This window comes from Bos taurus, chromosome 7 (genome assembly GCF_002263795.3).
Source record: "Bos taurus isolate L1 Dominette 01449 registration number 42190680 breed Hereford chromosome 7, ARS-UCD2.0, whole genome shotgun sequence".
Lineage (NCBI taxonomy): Eukaryota > Metazoa > Chordata > Mammalia > Artiodactyla > Bovidae > Bos > Bos taurus.
Genome location: NC_037334.1, coordinates 96,114,237 through 96,137,061, shown reverse-complemented (window position 1 = coordinate 96,137,061; position 22,825 = coordinate 96,114,237). Strand labels below are relative to the sequence as shown.

Here is a 22,825-nt window from a genome sequence, read left to right as displayed (position 1 = left end):
AGTGAGTTTGTATTTCAAATTAATTTTTTAAATTAACATATCAGAATAAGGAGCTGAGTTATAAAAATCAAGACCTAATGCTATAAAGTACAATGTAAGTACTTTTTTTTTTTAAGTTACTAGAAAATAATTTCCATCTTTGGATAGGGAAGTAGAATTTTTTAAAAGGTTCTTTGGCAAGAAAGATGCAGCTTCATCAAAGAAAGGCTGAAAAAAAGGTTTTGATTCTCCAACCAGGGTGAAGAGGTAGATCTCATTCCTATAAAACTGTTTTAGTTGTTTGGACATTCACATTCTAGAATATTTCTTAAAATACTTTATACTTTCCATATATAAGCATTACAACTATTTCCCATCATACATTTATGTGCATTCTTTCAAAGATAAATGACAAATATAATTACAGGGATAAGTCCAGTCTCCTCACACCAAACCAAACCCACTTTCACTGAAGACACTGGTAAATCATTATATGTTTCTCTACCACTTACAAGATCTATGTGCTTTTATCCATTGGCAGTTAGAGAAAATATAAACTCCAAATTATTCCTTCCACTTTAAGGTTAAGGATCTATGTCAAGTATGGTTAATAGCTGAAACACTTGAATTTGTGGGAATTTTAGTGACCACACATGGTCGCTACTTAGGAAACCCTCTTTTAAAGGGTTCAACTGTTCAGGACAGAAAATAAAAGTTTCAGGGTTTCCAGAGTTGTTATCTGAACTTGGCCAGACATGCCCTGAAGCCTCCTGGGGACAGACAGGGCGCCACGGGACACATGGGCAGGAGCAGCGAGCCGCTGGCACGCAACGAGGTGAGCAACGTACTGTGGCCGGTTTTAATCTGTACTCCGATGGGACTGTTTCCTCATCTTCACCACATTTCTTTACTTTCTCTTCTTTGGCTTTTGCCTAAAGAAAGTGGAGAGGAAAAAAAAAAATTGGATAATACAGGTAAAATAAGACATCACTTTATGTACTCCATGGGTGTTGAGGAGAAGACCCAATCAGATTAAAGGGCCTAGTGAGCGGCCGGGAGGAGGTGGTGTAGGGAGACTGGAGGTGGAGGAAAAACAAGCCAGCCAGGAGTCCCGGGGAGGCGTCCCTGCCCTGTCTCCGTGACCCTGGGAAGCCACCCAGACTTTCTTTGCCTCAGTTTCTTCAGCTGTAAAACGGGGCTACTTCTTTAAGAACCCTTACCTAGCTCTCTTGATTTGTAAAGACCAGCAGAGAAAATTAAATAAATATTCTTGGAAGAAAGTTAAGAAGAGTGCACAAGTTAGTTGCAATGATTTTACAGCCTTCATCTGTCATACTCAATGAGGTACTTATCTAAGGGGGAGAAAAAAAAAAAACAATGCTCAAGAGTGTTAAACTCGTTCAGTGTTAAACAGATGAGAAATGGGAGAGACATCCCATCACAAATCTGGTTGATACATGGATAACTGGTTTTACCTCTTTTACAAGAACTCCCTTCAGTAACACCAAGATTCACTGGATTACTGAACCACGAGCAACCGAATGCACGTACATAGAAGTGCACTGCCGCAGCAGATCAGTGGCTTTCAGGACGGAACGTCTACATTTTAAGTTACTGGTGGGTAATGTGAAGTTTCATGCTATGTAATAATCTGTATCAGTATCAAGACATGGATTTAAATCACAAGCCAAGGAGCTACTGGGCACAAAAGTGTGTGTATGTATGTGTGCGTGTTTGTGGGGTGGGTGGTATTTAGCTGATTCTAGCTCACCTTATTGCTCCCACCTACGTCTCAGCCTAAGATCGTGGTTCTCCATTGAATGCTTAGTTAGTTGATTAATTTTAAAATATTTAATGAGCACTTTTAATAAGCCAGGTACTTTTTCTAGGCTTTGGTATTATAGTTTTATTTTTCTATAGAATAATAGCCGTCATTAAGGGATGAAAGGATTTTTTTTAAAAATGTTTCCAGTTATATTCTATTTCAGGATATAGTGGACATCCTATTACACCGTAGTTCTCCCCAGTTCAGGGATCTGTGAGGTCTCCAGCTATAAAACAGTCCTCATGGAAGAGTCACCCATATAGGACCGTGCCCCGACTTGGGCTTGTGAACAGTGAGTCATATGCACAGCTAGATACCTTTCTATTCCTCTTTGATCTTTATATATCTTAAATGTCTGCACTGTGGTCTGTATTCAATAGGCAATGAAAACAAACATCCCTGAATTGACATAGTTCCAGACTAGTTAACAGCACTAAAAATGGTGGTGGTTTAGTCGCTAACTCATGTCTGACTCTTTTGCAGCTCCCATGGACTGTAGCCCGCTGGGCTCCTCTGTCCATGGGATTTTCTAGGCAAGAGTACTGGAGTGGATTGCCATTCTCTTCTCCAAGGGATCTTGCAGACCCAGGGATAGAACCCTGGTTTCTTGCATTGCAAGCAGATTCTTTACCAACTGAGCTACCAGCGAAGCCCTAGAATCTGGGGAGATTAATAATGAGGTATCACTACAGAATAAATATGCCATGGTACATTATTTATGAGAACGACAAGCAGGCATGGACCTCCTCTCTGAAGCATCCCCTGGCGTAGAATGTGCTGGAGTGGCCATGGACTCCTATACCATATCAATCTTTATGGGGTTATCACAGCAGACTAACCAAAGTAGTGAATTCATGATCAGGTACTAAAACTCAATGTAAGGATCCAGAGGGTTAGAAAATCTTCATACTTTATATATAATTTAAAAGGAAAACTAGTGGAAAGAGTGAAAAGGAACTGTTCTTTTTGTTTAAATTTTAAGAGTTTGCTAGCTTTCTAGAGGAAATTTAACATATTCCCTGGTATTAAAAAGCAGAGACATTACTTTGCCAACAAAGTTCCATCTAGTCAAAGCTTTGGTTTTCCCAGGAGTCACGTATGGATGTGAGAGTTGGACTATAAAGAAAGCTGAGTGCCAAAGAATTGATGCTTTTGAACTGTGGTGTTGGAGAAGACTCTTGAGAGTCCCTTGGACAGCAAGAAGATCCAACCAGTCCATCCTAAAGGAAATCAGTCCTGAATGTTCATTGGAAGGACTGATGCAGAAGCTGAAAGTCCAATAGTTTGGCCACCTGATGCGAAGAACTGACTCATTGGAAAAGACCCTGATGCTGGGAAAGATCGAAGGCAAGAAGAGAAGGGGATGACAGAGGATGAGTTGGTTGGATGGCATCATCGACTCAATGGACATGAGTTTGAGTAAACTCCAGGAGTTGGTGATGGACAAGGAGGCCTGGCGTGCTGCAGTCCCCGGGGTTGCCAAGAGTCAGACACGACTGAGCGACTAAACTGAACTGGTCCCTCAGAGGGTTAAGAACTTGCCTACAATGTGGAAGACCTGAATTCGATCCCTGGGTTGGGAAGATCCCATGGAAAAGGGAATGACAAACCACTCCAGTATCCTTGCCTGGAGAAGTCCATGGACAGAGGAGCCTGGCAGGCTACAGTCCATGGGGTCACAAAGAGTCAGACACGACAAAGTGACTAATGCTTTAATTACTCTACATCCGTAAACCCAAACTGTTTAAAACTTATTTTGACATAACTTGTTTCATATCCACTCATCTGATTTTAGTCACTCCTAAGAGTCTTTTCATTCTGGGATTTATGTCTATACGTTCCCTCCCCAAATTATCATCTTCTTAAATCACCCTAATCAAACAGCCCCAAGGCAGAAGTGCCCTCAGCGGGCTGCCACGGAGCCCTCAGTGGTGGACCCCCAGGGTCCTGCCAGGACCACCCTTTCCTCCAGATGCTGTGCCCCCTCGCACCCTGCTGCAATCCAAGTTCCCCTTCTCCCTGTACATTACTTGGTCCTGGAGGACAAAGGCGGCTTCTCCCGCTCCCTTGCCTTCGCCTTCGTAAAGCCTTTCGTGCCATACGGCACCCAGTGAGTCCTCCAAAAAGGTTGACGATAGAAACTGGCCCATTGGGGACCGGGTGGTCCCAGACGGGGGAGCTGCTGAAAGTGACGGAGACCCACCTTCCTCCGGAGACCCGGAACAGGAAGTGACAGCAGAGGCTGCAGCATTGTGACAGCGACAGCCACCAGGTCCCACCTGAGCTGGGAGGCGGGCGCTCCGGAGGGTCTCCCCACCACTGCCTGGCCAAGGGTGGCCCCAGGACATCCCTCTGCTTCCCCTCCTCTTTTCCCCCAAGAGGACTCCTCAGCAATCCCTTAAAAACTGAAACTTAACATGAAAACTCCTCTACCAAACAGGAGCAACTCCCCAGCTCCATACTCTAAACGTGCATTCCTTTTAGTTATAAAGCAATTATTGCTTGATTTTATTCTAATTGGCAACAAGGTTTCAACACTTTTCCCCAGAGTTATATAAAGGATCTCCCACCCCCATCTGCAGCCATCTCCTCTCTTTCTTTATAAATAGAAGCACCTAGAACCTTTTTGCAAAGACAGATTTCTAATTTCCATACGAGCAGACAACCTGTTTCTCATCAGGCCACCACCTCTATGTTATCTTGTTTAGCCAGGTGTCACTTAAGAATTGGCAAAGGAGATTAGTCGTTCATTTGAAGTATGACAATTCTAGATGGTTTATAAGACAAACACTCAAATATCCTTCCTGGTTGTTAACTCCCTGGCAATAAAATACCTGAATTAGCCAGACCCTGAAAGTACAGCAGAACAAAGCACAGTTCATTTGAGATCTCTAATAAAAACAAAAGTGGTACAAAAGTTCTAAACATATGTTGGGCATTAGTTTCGTAACCTTGTAAGCTGCAGACTAACAGGCTTTGTACGTGAACCCCCAGGTCAGTACCTCATCGACCTCCTTAATGGAGCTGGGGTCGAGCTCCGGCTCCGGCTTCCGGGTGCCCAGGGAGGCTGACAGGGCCTCCAGGGCGTGCTCAGTCATGGCATCCTGCGGAGAAGCAAAGAATTCTGTACATGAAAAACGAGACGCTCTCCTCAACCTCGATAAGCCACCTACTTCTTCATGACATTCACATTTTGTCAGTAAATCTCTAGGAATGAGCTGTGGCTTGAGGAAGGACTCTAGGAAGGCAGTGCTACTTGAAACCCAGCAAAAAAAGGAGAAAGAAATAAGAACTTACCGGTGACAGGAAACATGGGGTAGGACCCGTTTGCACAGTAACGGGGCTCCTGTACGGGTGTGCACTTCACCTCTTAGGAGGCGAGAGGTGCACGTAGAGTAATAATTGTAAAATACTCGTATCAAAGTACTGTGTTTCTTTTTCTAAACTTAGGTCCCTTAAAAATGACTCTGATAACCCTGTCCTGTAGCCCAGCGGAGCCCAGGAAGCAGGGGGCCCTGAAGTGGCTCACAGCTGTAGGAATTCCCACACTCAGGGGTGTGGTGCTCTCTGCTCCTCCAGATAAAAAATAAACTGGCCACTCCACGAGCCAGAGGCAGAGCAGCACCCACAGAAAACTCCTCCCTGCAGTATCTGGGCGATCTGCAGACAGGGCAGGTCTTCTCATCCAGTCCAGAGCTGCAGGGCCGCCTTTCAGGATTCCTGAGAAGCAGGTTATAGCTGACTGTGGTCAAGGTGAACAGAGTAACTGCAGAAACGCTCCCTTTGAGGGTCACAGGACTCTAGGCCCTTTAGAAAATCAAGTCAAAGATCTGATGTCCCCAGAGAGTGGTGTCTCTGGGGTCCTGCCCTTCTGTGTAATGTAACAGTGAGACAGTCTTTTCCCACAACCAAGGCACATGTGCCAAAATCACCCATAAGCATCTGTAGAAACAGAGAAGGCCTGCCCGACCAACATAAGCCTGACTGGTTTCACTATGCCACGCAGGCCCGAGGCCTGAGGGGAGTAAAGGAGGTCTACGGGTATAATGCACTATTGAGACCTCCCCCCCAGTCAGCTGGATCAGCCTCAGGAAACCAAACTGCTATCCAGGGCACCGTGCTGAAGTTCAAAGAAGTAATTATTGATACCTTTTCCACTTTCCTTTTTTTCTCTTGGGGTGGAGCAGCACTTCTGATCACCCCAGCTGACTGAGCTTTTAAAGCCTCTTCTGTAGATTTCTGAAAAATAAAATACAGAAGAAGGTTTGACTGGCAGATGAAGGAAACATATGAACCAAACGGTAAGAACCAGAAGTAAAAAGCCTTGGCATCTTGGGGCTTCCCTGGTGGCCAGCGGTTAAGAGGCCGCCTTGCAATGCAGGGGACACAGGTTCGCTCCCTGGCCAGGGAAGATCCCACATGCATTGGAGTAACCATGCCCGTGCGCCAAGACCACTGAGCCTGTGCTCTAGAGCCCTCGAGCCACAACAACTGAAGCCTGTGCACCTAGAGCCCCGGCCCAGCAACAAGAGAAGCCCCCTGCAGAAGCCTACACATCGCAACTAGAGAACAGGCCTCGCTTGCCCCAACTAGAGAAAGCCCGAACACAGCAATGAAGACGCAGTGAAGTGAAAAATGAAGTTTAAAAAAAAAGTTGTTGTCTTAAAGTGGGAGGTAGTTTCTAACAAGCTTCCCTAAGGGCATTAAAAACCATACCTCTTTCTCAGTTTTCTTTGCATCAGCTGTAGGGGAACTGCAGGTGAAGTCGGATGACAAGGCATCGATGGCATCATTGGGCCCCAGGGGTTTCTAAAGAAACAGGCAGCATGACGGGTCACATATGGGAACCATTTAAGTGACAGAACAGATTACAAACCCAGCAAATGGTGAATGCACTCGTGCAAGTCTTTGACTACCAAAGGAGATACTTAATGAAATAACTCAGATGAAAGCCTATGTTTGGGAGGAAATTGGATGCTCAGTGCATATTATTTTTCTGTTTCTCTCAACGTACTTGTTATTATGCTGGTAGGATATTCTCATCTTATTTTTAATAATATTTATTCTGTCCTAAAACTTTCTTGTCCCATTCTTCTTTCCCTCAAAAAAGAACTAATTAGGAAATAAACAAGCACTGAAATGACCCCCATCCCCACCCTCTTCCTTTGAATAGATGGAAACTTCATCTGATTCAGAGATCACTATAGTCATAATCCAAAAATACAGAATTGATAACTATTCCCCCAACCAAAGATATGAAAAATGTTAAATCTGATCTTGGAAGACATTTATGTAAACTCACCAAGGAGTCTGGAGGAGGCCCTGCGATCCCTTCTTCTTTCTGAAACAAATATTAGTTTGATGATGCTGAGAAGGCAAGATTAATCCTTACAGTCAGCAAAATGCATACCTCAGTGAATGGGATGGGCTGAACTGTATCCTCCCCAAACTCACATGCTGAAGTCCCATCCCCCAAAACCTCAGAATGGGACTCTATTTGAAGATGGGGCCTTTCAGTTCAGTTCAGTCGCTCAGTCGTGTCTGACTCTTGGCGACCCCATGAACCTCAGCACGCCAAGGCTCCCTGTCCATCACCAACTCCCGGAGTCCACCCAAACCCATGTCCATCGAGTTGGCGATGCCATCCAACCATCTCATCCTCTGTTGTCCCCTTCTCCTCCTGCCCTCAATCTTTCCCAGCATCAGAGTCTTTTTCAATGAGTCAGCTCTTCTCATGAGGTGGCCAAAGTAGTGGAGTTTCAGCTTTAGCATCAGTCCTTCCAATGAACACCCAGGACTGATCTCTTTAGGATGGACTGGTTGGATCTCCTTGCAGTCCAAGGGACTCTCAAGAGTCTTCTCCAACACCACAGTTCAAAAGCATCAATTCTTCGGCGCTCAGCTTTCTTTATAGTCCAACTCTCACATCCATACATGACCACTGGAAAAACCATAGCCTTAACTAGATGGACCTTTGTTGGCAAAATAATGTCTCTGCTTTTGAATATGCTATCTAAGTTGGTCATAACTTTCCTTCCAAGGAGTAAGCGTCTTTTAATTTCATGGCTGCAATCACCATCTGCAGTGATTTTAGAGCCCAGAAAAATAAAGTCAGCCACTGTTTCCACTGTTTCCCCATCTATTTGCCATGAAGTGGTATTGAATTTAATTACAGAGGTAATTAAGGTGAAATGACAACATTAAGATCAGTCTTATTTCAATATGACCAGTGTTCCTATAAAAGGGGGAAGTGACCCAGCGATCCATATAGAGAAAAGACGACATGCAGATATGTACACATGGAAAGAAGATGTAGAGTTATTCCACACGGAGGTATCCACATGTGGAGACCAAGCAGAGGGGCCTGAAACAGAACCAACTCTGCCCACATCTTGATTCCAGTCTTCGAGCCCCCAGAACTGTGAGATAGTAAGTTTCTGTTGTTTAAGCCATCCAATCTGTAACACTCTGACATGGCAGCCCCATCAAACTAATACGGTGAGCTTCAGAGTAATGATAGTTTCACAAGCCCCTTATTTTATCTAAGTTAAAATAATTGGATATATTAATGTGATAAAAATTATAATTCCAAAGAGAAAACAATAAGGTGTAAATACATAACTGTTTAACTTACATTCAGAAGTTCCTTATATTTTGGAGGAAGTGTGGATTCTCTTTTACCCAGTTCCTCTATGTAGGTAGAACTCATTGGATCCTAGGGAAAAAAAAAAGTACGTATAGGGATTTTAGCTGAGAATGTTGTATACATAACTCTTAAATCAAAGTACTATTGCATTATTAACTTATGGAACTATTGAGATTAAATACAAATCATTAAGAAGCCAGCAGTTTATGCAACTCTGAAATTTTATGTTTCTACAGATACTTGCCCATATTTAATTGGCTTAACCCATAAATAATGCTATAAAATATTCAAACCAATATATTAAATTTGATTCCTATATAAAATACATTTTATTTTTAAATAATTTGCATTATCTAATATTTATATACCTATAAAAGAGTAGTTGGTAACAGTGAATTTCTATATAACTCAATAGATCTAGCTATTTCTTATGTAATGAAAAAAAGTCAGAGTGATATCTCTGTTTTAGCACTCTCCAATCCAATTTTTCTTCCTTGTTTTCCAGAGATAGCCACCACCCCAAACTTTATCACATCCATCAGTATAAAGCTGAGTATATTGTAAAACAATTATTCCACATATAAGTATCCATAAACAATATACACCATTATTTTGCCTATTTTCAAGTGTTACATAAATGGTATCAGATCAAATTCTACTATCATTCTGCAATGTACTATTCTTCATTCAAAAATTATGCTTTTGTAATGAAACCATATTGATACATGAACAAACCATTTTAACCACTATAAAGCATTCCACTTGTCATCATCTTGTTTCCTGTTGAATGCAATTATTTCCAAATGTTTCACCTGTTCTTATAACTCCTTACACACTGTGCAAGGCCCCCCTCCCGGGAATCTGTCTAGACATGGAAGTGCTGGTTAGAGGGAATGCTTATATTCAGGTGACAACCACAGCCTCTGTCACGTGTCAGACGTCTACACTTCTGCCAATCAGGTAAGTGTGAAGTGCTATCCCTCTGCGTTTTAGTATCATTTTCCCAATTACTAGGGAGACTTTCATGTGTCTACTGGTCAAATTTTCTCCTAATTTTATACTGGATTGTTTTTTCTCACTTTCAAAAATTCTTCATAAACTCTAGAAACAAGTCCTTTGTTGTGTCTGTTGCAATATTTTCTTCCAATCTATGGAACATCTTTCTTAATACCAAAGAATATACAATTGCTTTTTATGAATCAGGAGTAGAAATGAACTGCGGGCAGAAAATATCTAGACGTCAGAATAAGCTCAAGTCACAGGATGGAAATATCTGGAAACCATGAGGATGTAAACCTCGAAGACAGAAAGTAAGTCTTTGTGACTCAACAGAGTACATCCCAGCTGTAGTCTCAGAAGAAACAAGCAATCGGGGTTTGCTGATCAGCACAGCTTGCATAGCTCCCTGGGACAGTTTCCAACCACAACACTCATGTTCATTTGCTACCACGGACGCTAACAGCATCCTCTTTCTCTTCAAGTGACAGAACACGGTGCATCCTTGCGTGCATCAGGGCCATGACCTACCAGCCCTCTTACTCACTAGGTACGAATCTTTAGAGACATCAAGGTCACGTACCGACACTTCCGGTCCGGTATATGTTGTGTTATCTTCTTTCATCTCTTCAGGTTCTCCTAAAGTGTCTATTAAGTCATCCAGAGCAGTGTCCATGTCTGACTGGAAAACAGAGCAGATATGTAAATGCTACTTGCTGCACATCCTTCACTTTGACATTTTAATCATCAAAAGAAATTCTATGTAGAAAAATAGCAAACACCAAAAGTTCTTCAGCTATCAAAATGGTTAAAATCTGGCCTGTAATAGAACTTATTAAAGTCCCAGAGTACAGACTCTAGGTTGGCAAGATAGAAAGCCACATTCAAGTAAGAATCACAATTTCAGTAAGTCTAAAGGCATTATTTGGAGAAGGCAATGGCACCCCACTCCAGTACTCTTGCCTGGAAAATCCCATGGACAGAGGAGCCTGGTCGGCTGCAGTCCATGGGGTTGCTAGGAGTCGGACACGACTGAGCGACTTCACTTTCACTTTTCACTTTCACGCATTGGAGAAGGAAATGGCAACCCACTCCAGTGTTCTTGCCTGGAGAATCCCAGGGACGGGGGAGCCTGGTGGGCTACCGTCTATGGGGTCGCACAGAGTCGGACACGACTGAAGCGACTTAGCAGCAGCAGCAAAATAAGCAGCATTATTAACTAGGGGAACAAGCATATGGTTCATTATGGCTGCCAGACCACTGTACCGATAGTCAAAAGAAAGAAGAAAACAAAATGCAAAGAATGATGACCATGTTGCTATATGAAAGAGGAAAGATGCTTGGTTTTTTTTATCAGTTGTTTCCACCTCTTCCAAATAAAATGCATCTCATGAACGGATTGCCCTGTGCTCTTTTATTCATTTGTGGTTTTCTGTTCACTTGCTTGTCTGAGGATGTTTACAAATAGAAATTTCCTGAAAGGGATGTTAAATTTATAAGAAGCGACAGTTTATTCTGTCGATATGGGCTTAAAATGGTAAAAGAAACAGTGACTCCACCCTATTTTTGAGGTTAAGAATCATACATTGTGAGACTTCCCCTATAGTCCAGTGGTTAAGACTCCACCCTTCCACGGCAGGGGGGCATTGCAAGGCAAGGGTTCCATTCCTGGTGAGAGAAGTTCCACATGTCTCACAGTATGGCCAAATAAATAAAACAACTTGTTATTATTATTATTTTTTAATGATTCATTGTGAAGACTAAGCTGCTTTCAAAGGGAAAAATAACAAGTTGAAGAAAGACCCTTTACTATTTAATTCAGCTTAAAAATGATCGCTTACTTTTTTTTTTGCAACTACCATATATCTACTACAACTTCAGGAACTCACCAGACTGTGTAATAGAATCTGGGGTCTGTTAGCTCTGGGGTGATTCAAATGGAAATTTCAGAATAAAGAAGTGCCTGGCATTCTTTAGATTCCTTTAAACCTCTGTTTAAAGAAAGTACATTTGCAGGAGGGAAACTGGAATGTAAACTCCTCGATATATAATTGGAGTTTTCAGAACAGAGGGTTACAATATAAAATGTTATAGACATACATGAAGAAAGTCACACTTCCAACCCAGTTTCATTAGCTTCAAACAACAATTCATTAAAAAGGTCCTTTAAGCTAACCTCACCTCATATTGTTTGCCCTCGAGAAATCGGATCATGACAAACACAGAGACTGTGAAGAAATACCTATGCAAAAATGCCCTGCTGTCTTCATACCTTTCCAGATGGTTTACTTGGTTTAGATTCAGCTGGTACGGCCGATGTTAACAATTTATTTTCTTTATTCTGGTGGGGTTGAGAAAGAGATAAAAACTCCTCATATACTTTCATCAAGCTTAATAATATTACATACTTGAAAATGAATACGCTGTAACATAAATAATATCGCTCATACACTGGACATCTGCTCTGTGCCAGACACTATACGTGTTATATACTTTTCAGAACAGCAGAAGTAATAATAACAATGATATTAATCTCATTTAGCGATGCAACAAACAAGGCTCAGAGAGGCTGAGTCACTTCTCAGGTCACTCAGTAAAGGATAGCACTAGGATATGAATCCAGGTCTACCCATCTCTTCATTGCTCTTGGCTGCCTCTCCCAGGACCCACAGCTAGTCTTTGCAATGCTCATGAATTCTTTCTTATCACAAGGCAGCCACTGCTTCTAGGCGCTGTTCTCTCAGTCTTTGTACCCACACATCAAGACCTCCACACCCCTTGTTTTGTCAAATCATCACACACTGTTTCTTTCATTTCCGTGAAATGAATGCCCTTCCCACCACTGCGTCAGTTGCTCTGTCAGTAACTGCTGACAACTTTCTAACCTGCGATTTCCATGCCTTTACCCAGACATCATAATCTTCCCTCCATTCCTCTGCCCAGCACCCGTCTCCTGACTCTTATCTCTCACAGCACCACCCTGGTTCCACACTGGCACCTGTGGCCTCTGTTCTCTGCCCCGTCTGGCAAATCTTCTGCTTTGCTCCTCGCCCCGCACACTCTGTGTGTTTCTACTGTGCTGCTGGGCCCAGGCAATCATTCTCTAGGATCAGGGGCCAGATGCTTTCGGGGCCAGGCAGGAACTAAATGGTGAGGTCATTGGGTTGAAGACAATAGAAAACTGTCTTATTTGAAGGTCTCTGAAATCCACGCAGCAGAGCTTGGAGGCGGAGCGTACAGGCTCAGATGCTCTGGGTTTGCACATCAGCCCCCAACACACACTGGCTCCAGGAGGCTGCCAGCAGGTCACGTCTCCTTCTGAACCTCTGTATCCTCGTGTGTGAGAACCAGGGCAGTCAATGCACCTACTGCAGAGGGTTGTGAGGGTTCAACTAATTAATCGATCACAGTGAGAAAGCTGGTGGTTGGGCACATGCTAAGCTCTTCCGAAGTACTACATAAGCAGTTGCTGTGATTGTTGTATTAAAGATACTGTGGAGGCACCAGGGTGAACCCAAGTCCTGGCAACTGAATTCAGTTCCTCGATTCATCCACAGCCTTGCGCAGGTGTTCACTCAGTGTCACTCTCTCCCCCCAGCCCGCTTCTCCTTCTCCATCGTCACCTGGGCTCCAAAGCGATGTTCGAATCACCTCTCTCGGGACACCTCAGAAACTTCAGCCTGTCCAAAGGCAGGCATCCGTTTTCCACCTCCACCAATTCCCCTCCTTCTGACCTCTGTCCACCCGTCAGTGGTAACCAGGGCCGGGCTCCCCGCTTAAGAAGATGCTCGCCTCATGGGTGCTGACTCTGCACTGGCACAAACCTAGCAGTGATACCCGGCTCTCTTGTCTCACCTTAGGGTTGCCAACCTAGTCCATTCAGACACTGAGGCCCTGGGTCATCTGAGATCTTACTACTACTACTACTAAGTGGCTTCAGTCGTGTCCGACTCTGTGTGACCCCATGGACTGCAGCCTACCAGGCTTCTCCGTCCATGGGATTCTCCAGACAAGAACACTGGAGTGGGTTGCCATTTCCTTCTCCAATGCATGAAAGTGGAAAGTGAAAGTGAAGTCGCTCAGTCGTGTCCAACTCTTAGCTTGCACCTCTGCAACACCTCCTGCCTTGCTCCCTACTCACTGATTCTATCCTAGCTCTAATTCAGGCTGACTTCGGCTCCCCAGAACAGCCCCTGACCAGCCTCCCTCTTTCCAATCTCTATGCTGTCTCATCGTAGCCGTTGAAGTCACTTAATCCTCCTGCAGCCTGGTTTTAATCCCATCACATCGCTCCATCTGTCCTCTGATCCCCAGTGTTTACGTGGGCCAGCTATTATCATTACCATGGGATTAATGCATCTCAGTGTGCTCCTCAGCAGCGCCTCGACCTGTCTTTCTGGTCTTACACTCCCACTCATGTCTCCTGTGCTTCACGCACACTGGAATGCCCTTTGCACTCAGATCACACTTCTATTTTTCTCTCTTGTTTTGTTTGCAAGCCTGCAATCCCAGCTTTCCTTTAATGACTTACTCAGACTATATGCACTCAAAGTCCTCCCGGGTTCTCCAAATCAGACAGAATCCCTGTCTCCACAAACAGCTCCCTGTGGGGGCCTGTTTCAATCTGCCTGAATGCAGCCCCAGGCACATTAGAGGGGCCAGGGATACCCAGGTGGCTCAGTGGTAAAGAACCCGCCTGCCAATGCAGGAGCTATAAGAGACTTGGGCTTGATTCCTGGGTCCAGAAGAAGCCCTGGAGGAGGAAATGGCAACCCACTCCAGTATTCTTGCCTGGATTCTCCAGGCAAGAGGAGACAGAGGAGCCTGGTGGGCTATAGTCCATGGGGTCACAAACAGCTGGACATGACTGAGCACAGCACATCCAAAAAAAGAGAGGCCAGCCTGCAGCTCAATGTCCTGCAGAGCCAGACCACAGTCCACAGTGCTTTACACACAGTGTGGACTGAAAAAGAAAAAGCAGATCTTATCAACCTCATTTTCTAGGAGACAAATTAGAGGCAAAGAAAAGTGAAATAATTTGCCCCAAGCCCCAGCACAAGCCAATGCACAGCAGAATCCCATATAAACCTTGCCTGACTTTACTGTTTGATTTTATAGATAACCCTGGCTAAATAAAGTGTGGCATACATTTTCAAATTTTGAGTGCATTTTAAATCTATTCCAAGAGATCCAATCCTCCACCTTTAAGCTATCCACTTTTCCATCTGTAGCATCTAAGTATCTCTCATCAACACAAGAGAGTGAGGTGTACCCTGGGGTAGGGAGGGGGAGTCTCAAGGGACATACAGGGGGGTCTGCTGGGAAAAACAAAACAGTTTAAAATTTGAGTATTTCCATTTAAAGTTCATGTAAATTTTGCCATCATGCCACCTGGTATCTGCATTAGTTTGGAGAAAAATAAGCATGCTTTATCCTTTTCAAAATCTAAGAAAAACAGATGTTTCAGGGAGACTGGGCCATACTTTTATCCTATGACTTTCCTTACCATCTAGCCTGCAGGGGGATAACAGTTCCCATTTTGAGAAGCAGGAAAATAAACATGTTACTTTTTTTTTTTTTTGCTTTCATTTCCATCTTATTGTTACTGCAATTAGTTACCTGTGGCTTTAAGAGAAATAAGTACTAGCAATTCTGGGACAAGATGACTTCCAAACTGATTACTAACCAACTGCTAACTCTGTATTGCTCTGAGTAGAACCAGCAGACCATTTCTTGTCTTACACTCTCGGGCTAGTCCCTTCAAAGGATCTCGCGAAGCTGCCCATAATTTGCCAGCAGGGCACATATACTCCTGAGAGGGCTTGTGAGACCCCGTCGAAAACCTCCCCTATCAATTCATGTAGGTGCTGTGACCGCACATGGTTTACTTGCTTCAGGACGGTAGTGTTCATATGAAACGCTGAGAGTAATGCTAATTCAAATGCTCACGGCAGTTTTATCTGCTTCATTTCAAACCTATAAATCCTGCTGGCAGGGTCTGAGTCCACCTGCATTTTAATTTTCTTGGTATTGACACGAGGCCTTACACATGGCAGGTGCCCGGTAACTGTACTGAATACAGGAATTTTAAATTCATTTTTGGTGCCTTGCTCTCTTCTCTATCCTTTAGACGCACGCTCCTCTTCATCAAATGTCACACACGACGTGTTCAGTTTTACCGAATGACAGGTTATTTGGGTATGACGGCGCTGGAACACTGAATGGTTAAACAGAGGCCAACCCAGGGAGAAGGGGTCTTCGCTGAGCATGTTTCTCATAAACAGACCTGACAAGCGTCAGGGCCCACGCACACGCCGTATCTTTCACGTGTGCTCACCTTGTCAGCTGGTTCGGCAGATGCTGCAGCAGCAGCAGCAGGAACAGTGCTCTTTCCACCACCGGAGATCTTGTCCTGTGACTTGGTCTAAAAGATCGACAGAACTAAGTTAACTTTGAATGACCATTTTCAAGATCAAACATTTCAAATGTTACCAGGGAGCCCGTTTCCCCTAGTGAGCATCTTGTAGGGAAATGGTCACTAGCTTCTGCTGGACATGATGCAAGGCGGGGCACACAGAGCTGGACGCCAGAGCCTACAGAGGCCACGCAGGTGAGGTGGGCCGGGGAGGCTCACACCAGGCTGTAAGGACGCCAGTCAGGTGTTGCCATGGGGGCCCACTGCTGCCAGCGATTCCAGTTTTTCAAGAGAAGCTAGAAATTGGCATTTTATATGAACTATTCTGACTGTAATTGTTAGCAGCTAATTAAAATTCATTTTAATTCCAGTAAGCCAAATAACATACACAAGTGGCTGCAGTCAGTGGGCCACACGGCAATCCTGATACAAGGCATGTTGTATACAAGATACACGGTCTTCCAGGAGCTCATAACGAAGAAGTCCTTCTCATAGATTTTATTCTTCTTATATATGACTCCTGTTAGTTCTGGAAATACACTATATTTCTGATTTTTTTGGCTCTGTAAGTTGATGTCTCCAGTAAGAGCCATAAAACTCTAAGACCTCCAGGTAAGGAGCAGATCACGCAGGGCATCTGAATTCCCACAGCCCATAAGGAGAGGGCTTCCCTCATAGCTCAGTTGGTAAATCATCTACCTGAAATGTAGGAGACCCGGATTCAATCCCTGGGTTGGGAAGATCCCCTAGAGAAGGAAATGGTGACCCACTCCAGTGGCCTGGCCTGGAGAATCCCATGGACAGAGGAGCCTGGTGGGCTACAGCAAGCGTCAGACATGACTTGGCAACTAAACTGCCACAAGAAGAGGGGTGCAGGAGGCAGCCTCAACTCCCAGCTTCCTCTCTGTAAGACACCGGAGCCTGCTCCCTCAAGGTCACAACTGAGTACTGCTGGGCAGTGACAGGGCGTGGCGGAACATCCCCCAGACCCGTCTGATGCCCTCCTCAGGCCTTACATAGTCCCAGGTCCCCTCAAGCCTATTTGCAACACCAGGGAAGTGACAGCACCAAATCTTGACTATACTAGATACATTTGGCATAGCTCCGAAGAGTCACCTACACACATCAGTGTAGGTAGAGGATCTGTGTCTTATTCCCTAGCTGACATTAGCGTTTTCCCATCTATCCGTCTGGTAAAACATCTGCCTGCAATGCAGGAGACCTGGGTTCACTCCCTGGGTCGGGAAGATCCCCTGGAGAAGGAAATGGCAATCCAATCCTGCACTCCTGCCTGGAAAATTCCATGGACAGAGGAACCTGGTAGGTTCCTGGGGGAACCATGGGGTCTCAAAGAGTTGGATACGATTGAGAGACTTCACTTTCTTTCTTTCTTTCTTTCATCTGTCTGCTTTATTTACCTTTGGTTTTGTTGATTTCTCTGATGGTGGCTGCTCACTTGATTTGGAAACGGCTTTTTCCTTAGGAGCATGCTTGCTTCCTGTATCTGATGAGTGCTTGGGTAGGCTTTTTGGCTGAAAACACGCATACACCCCATGGGGTTAATAATATGACACATATTGCTACTTTTCTCTGAGGAGTAGAAAGCAATTCATAACACTTGTGTTTTATGTAGTCAATTGTGAGAATTTAAATTAGTATGATTTACATGTGACAAATTTCACTTTGGGTAGAAAATTTGAAACAATGCAATTCCTTCCCTCCAAATTCAGCAAGAATCACACAAGCAAATTGCAATACCTGCTGATGCCACACAGAGGTGCCGTTTTAACAGAAAAACAAATAACTGCCATTCTAGGTAGGACTTAAGTGTTGAAAGATGAGAGTTCAAAATTTTATCCTTCACAAAAATAAGGGAAAAAAAAAAAAGGCTTCATCTTATGATATCAAGTCCTAATAATGATTACTTACCTCTGTGTGTTCCTTTGGCTTTACTTCTTGGGTTTTTTTCTCATGAACCACAGATGGCTGTCAATTTCAAAAGATAAAATTGCAATTACATTCTAGGCCATTGTTTTTGTTTTGCAAATAAGCTCAGAAACAAAGATCCCAATTAGACCATTCTGCCTCTCTTGAGAAAGGCCTAGGGAGAGAAATGGCTGTTGGTGTCTGGTTGATAATAATCCTAGCAACAGTCTGAAAACAATAATTATTAAAAAAATAATGGAAAATGTAGTATTTCATCTGGAATGATTTTTCACACAGGTATGTATCTACATTATAGGCTGTTTCTCACAATTCATGTAGATCATTTGGTAACTGCAAGTCCATCCACAGAAACATCAAAAAGATCACTCTGAACACTGAGTTTGTTTATAGGGGGATCCTACTCTAGAAATTAAAATTAATTAAAAAAAAAACTCCTTTCATAGGAGATGAACACTATATTTTTTTCAGTTAAATGATTTATATGATCTTTTCTGCGTTACAAGTAGAGAAGACAGGTATCACCAGAAACCCAATTCTCTTGAGGCTGGGTAACCAAAAACATTTAAATTTGGAATAGAAGACAACTTCCACCAGCTGCTGAATTATACGTCTATAGGGGCCACCAAGAGGTCTTACACAGAATCACATAAGCGTCATCTTTTACCCAGATGACCCTGGCGCCCCGACCCCTGCCTGCACTTAAAGTACTCCAGCCCAAACCACGTTTGTGCTTTCCGACAGGAAACCTTGCAATCGTATCTGAGCAACTGCTCAAGTGTGCTTGAGAGAAGGAACGCACAGCACCTTTCAGAAGAGAGACACTTGCCCCACCTGCAGACATTCCGGGGTCCGTCTCCACACAGACGGGAATCGGCTTTCAGTCTAGACAGCCACGCATCAGGAAAGAAAGGGAAGCCGTTCCCAAGGGCAAGTGAGAGCTGTATCCTGAGCAACTGACAAGTAGTCCACCGACGGAGGTGAGACCACCACGGTAAACCCAGGGCCTCTGAGGAGAGGCTGTCATCTTTAGTTATCTAGGTGCCGGGTTCAATAGACACCTTTGTCCTCCATGTCTCATCATTAATCAGATACTCATTACCCTTTGTCTCTTGTCCTTTGTTTCTGTTTTTTTTTTTCTTTTTAATTACTTCAGCTATAACGAAGACCTAGATTTGAACAAAATGCTTTCTGAAGTAAACTGTTTTCATTTATAAAATATTATTCATCTTAACAATATATATATATAGATAACATTATAATTATTTTATATACACTCTATATAATCATGATCAAAAGGGGAATCCAAAATTAGTTAGCTGACCATTTTTTTTTTTTTTTTACCATTCAGTAATCAATGTAGAAAATTAGCTATTCATTATTATTTCAAAGAATCCCAATAATTCATTAGTCGACTTAAATCATTTACCTTAGATGATTGTGGCTTCTTCTCAGGTTCTGTTTTTACAGCCTAAATGCAAAAGAAAGAAAAAGAAGGGAAGGAAAAATAAACAGAGTTTATAAAGTTTATCATATATTTTCTTCAACTAAGGGAGCTAAAAGATAAGTTTTATGTATTGATCAATGTAAGTGTTGTGAGTTAAGATTATTATGCTTTTCTTGGAATTGGAACTGCTATTTATGTGGCCATGCCACATGGCTTCTGGGATCCTGGTTCCCCAACCAGGGGTCAAATCTGTGTCCCCTCCAGGGGAAGCAGAGAGTCCTAACCACTGGACTGCCAGGGAATTCCCGGAATTGCAACTCTTTAGATAGAAGCACATCAATTAACAGTCAGCTCTTACGACTGAGATGGCAATCTGCATTTTACTTCTGCGAGTATTACAGATATGTAGAGATTTATTACCATGAACATTGTAGCTAACACATAAATGAAAATAAAAACCCTCATCCCTCAAAGCCATTAACATGTTTGACCTCTTTATGAGTGGAATATTCAGCACAGGTTTCAGCTGATGAGGTAAAAGAATGGGATGCTGACAGTGTTGAGAACATAGGAAGCAGTGAAGTTTATTTTTAGTGCCAGAATGTGAGTGATGGGTAACTAAGCCTACTAGAATTCTGTGATGGGCCAAAGCGTTACAGAAGATGGTGAACTGAAATTATTAGCTCGTGCTAGGCAGCTGCAGTGACCATTAGTAAACATACGTGTTCCCTGGTACAATGAACCACATCACCTGTTTTTTGTGTCTTTTCTTGTTAGGAGAATGCGGTCCTTCCAGCTGTTTGCTGCCTGGAATAGCCTAATATAAGAGCACAGCCCCAAGTGTGACTTTATTTTATCTGACAGTCAAGTAAGCAACACGAATTAACAAAGCTAAAGGTTTTATCAAAAGTTTTCTGAAATGCTGTCTGCACAATATTATGACAGTTTGATCAAACAGTGCATAGATTCTTTGTTGCACAATAAAAATCTGTGATCAAATCTAAAGTTTGAGGAATGCTTCTGAAGAGCTGGCTGTGATTCAGGTTCTTTAGTGGAGTATTTGACAGTTTCACCCAATCCAAAGTTACCTGTATCAAAAAGACAATTCCTTAAGTGCATACATCCCTTCTCCATATAGGGAGGAAATAAAAACAAGAATAAAACTTGATGAAACAGTTTATGAACTTCTCAAAAGAAGAGATTAAAAATGAAGCCTGATGCTTCCTGCTATTTCTTTCCTTTTTATGTGCTTGGTGGTATCAGCACAAACTTCTATATTTTACTATATTATCTGAAGACACTGATTAAAACTCCTCTTAATTTATCAGGTCTTATGCTTCAGTAATGAAGGTACATGTGCTCTTCACATAACAACACTTTTATGCCAGCACACATTGCTTTGGGAAGGAAACAAAGTTCATGAACAAAGAAATGTTTTTAAAATTTAAAATTTTGGTTCGTTTCAAACTGGATCCTTGTTAATGAGTTTCTATACTTGCAACACTGCTTTTTTTTAGTTTATGCAAATGTAATCTATTAAATGATTAACAAGGAAAATAAGCCAGCTGGTACTGTAGTGGTTTGAGTCTATCAATAGCTTCTAATTTGTAATCTGGCGTTATGGCAATATTTAGCATGGAAGAACTCTACAATACAATTAAGAATGTATAATCACAAGAAAGAATGTATAATCACAGAATCAAGCAGGTTCTAATGAAATATACATTTTAATCAGTAATCACTAACACATCTCTTTAGTTTATTTTTGGTGGCAGTGAGGCTGATGAACATAGTAATGATGACAATAATAACTAACGCTTATTGATAGCCCCTCAGTACAAGGGACTGTTCTAAACTCTCGGAGTCCTCACAATATTCCTGTAAGAAAGGTATGGTGAGTATCATTATTATCATCACCACCATCATCCCCATTTCATGACACAAAGAATCTCTTTGCTGTACACCTGAAACTAACACAACATTGTCAATCAACTGTACGCTAACATAAAGTAAAAATTAAGTTCAGTTAAGTTTAAAATTAAGTTAGGAGGAGTTTTCCAATATCATAGCCAGCATGGAACCAGGAATAAAAGCCAAGCCACTGGGCTCCAGTGTCCACTATACATAATCTCTAAGGGATCTCCCCTTATGAACAATGATCTGACCTTTCACCCTACACACAGCAGTGTGCCTAACAAGTATGAGGGACAAGAGAGAGACCTGAGACCCAGACATACTGCCACAGCCAGACTGACTCTCATTTTAAAGGTGCCGAACCTGACAAAGATTTGATACAGGCTTCACCTTGCATTAACACCTTTTCTCTAAAAGCTCAAAATATTTATAGAAATATGCTCATACAATTTCCAAAAATCCCCAGGAGGAGGCTAGTATAAATGTTATAAGCCAAATACCAGAAGTATATGAAGGGAGGTGGAGACAGATGGTGGAGTGGGAGGACATGAGCTCTCACGGACACACTAAAATCACAAGTAACCGCTGAACAGCCATCAACAAAAATCAAACACCAGCAGCCACAAAAAACTAAACAAATATCACAATCAAATTGGCAAAAATTAAAGACAAGGAGAAAATATTGAAAGCATCAAGGGAAAAACAGCAAAGTGGGCATGGAGGGAACATACCCCAAAATAATAAAGGCCATATATGACAAACCTACAGCTAACAACACACTCAACAGTGAAAAGCTGAAAGCAATTCCTCTAATATGAGGAACACTACAAAGATGTCTACTTTTACCACTTTTATTAAACATAGTTTTGGAAGTCTAGGACATGGCAATCAGAGAAGAAAAAGAAATAAAAAGAATACAAATTGGAAAAGAAGACCTACAAATGCCCTTGTTTGCAGGTGAGCCCAGGTTCTTGCATCTTCCCACACTTAGTTCAGTTCGGTCACTCAGTTGTTTCCGACTCTTTGCGATCCCATGAATCTCCGCACACCAGGCCTCCCTGTCCATCACCAACTCCCGGAGTTCACTCCGACTCATGTCCATCGAGTTGGTGATGCCATCCAGCCATCTCATCCTCTGTCGTCCCCTTCTCCTCCTGCCCCCAATCCCTCCCAGCATCAGACTCTTTTCCAATGAGTCAACTCTTCGCATGAGGTGGCCAAAGTACTGGAGTTTCAGCTTTAGCATCATTCCTTCCAAAGAACACTCAGGGCTGATCTCCTTTAGAATGGACTGGTTGGATCTCCTTGCAGTCCAAGGGATTCTCAAGAGTCTTCTCCAACACCACAGTTCAAAAGCATCAATTCTTCAGTGCTCAGCTTTCTTCACAGTCCAACTCTCACATCCATACATGACCACAGGAAAAACCATAGCCTTGACTAGACGGACCTTTGTTGGCAAAGTAATGTCTCTGCTTTTGAATATGCTATCTAGGCTGATCATAACTTTCCTTCCAAGGAGTGAGTGTCTTTTAACTTCATGGCTGCAATCACCATCTGCAGTGATTTTAGAGCCCCCCAAAATAAAGTCTGACACTGTTTCCATTGTTTCCCCATCTATTTCCCATGAAGTGATGGGACTGGATGCCATGATCTTCATTT

General features: G+C 42.8%; 1 protein-coding gene across 16 annotated transcripts in view; it reads right to left on the bottom strand.

Moving 5' to 3' along the window:
- Positions 1 to 22,825, bottom strand: part of CAST (calpastatin) — a 132,609-nt gene that overhangs the window by 30,097 nt on the left and 79,687 nt on the right. For 8 of the 16 annotated variants that reach the window (XM_005209749.4, NM_001030318.3, NM_174003.2 and 5 more), the window contains 13 exon segments: positions 20,004 to 20,069; positions 19,235 to 19,276; positions 17,791 to 17,847; positions 17,280 to 17,393; positions 15,784 to 15,870; positions 11,719 to 11,787; positions 10,030 to 10,128; positions 8,439 to 8,519; positions 7,107 to 7,145; positions 6,521 to 6,613; positions 5,954 to 6,043; positions 4,807 to 4,908; positions 828 to 911 (listed from right to left, as the gene is read on the bottom strand). In XM_005209749.4, coding sequence (XP_005209806.1) covers positions 828 to 911; positions 4,807 to 4,908; positions 5,954 to 6,043; positions 6,521 to 6,613; positions 7,107 to 7,145; positions 8,439 to 8,519; positions 10,030 to 10,128; positions 11,719 to 11,787; positions 15,784 to 15,870; positions 17,280 to 17,393; positions 17,791 to 17,847; positions 19,235 to 19,276; positions 20,004 to 20,069 — 1,023 coding nt within the window. 16 annotated transcript variants of the gene reach the window in all.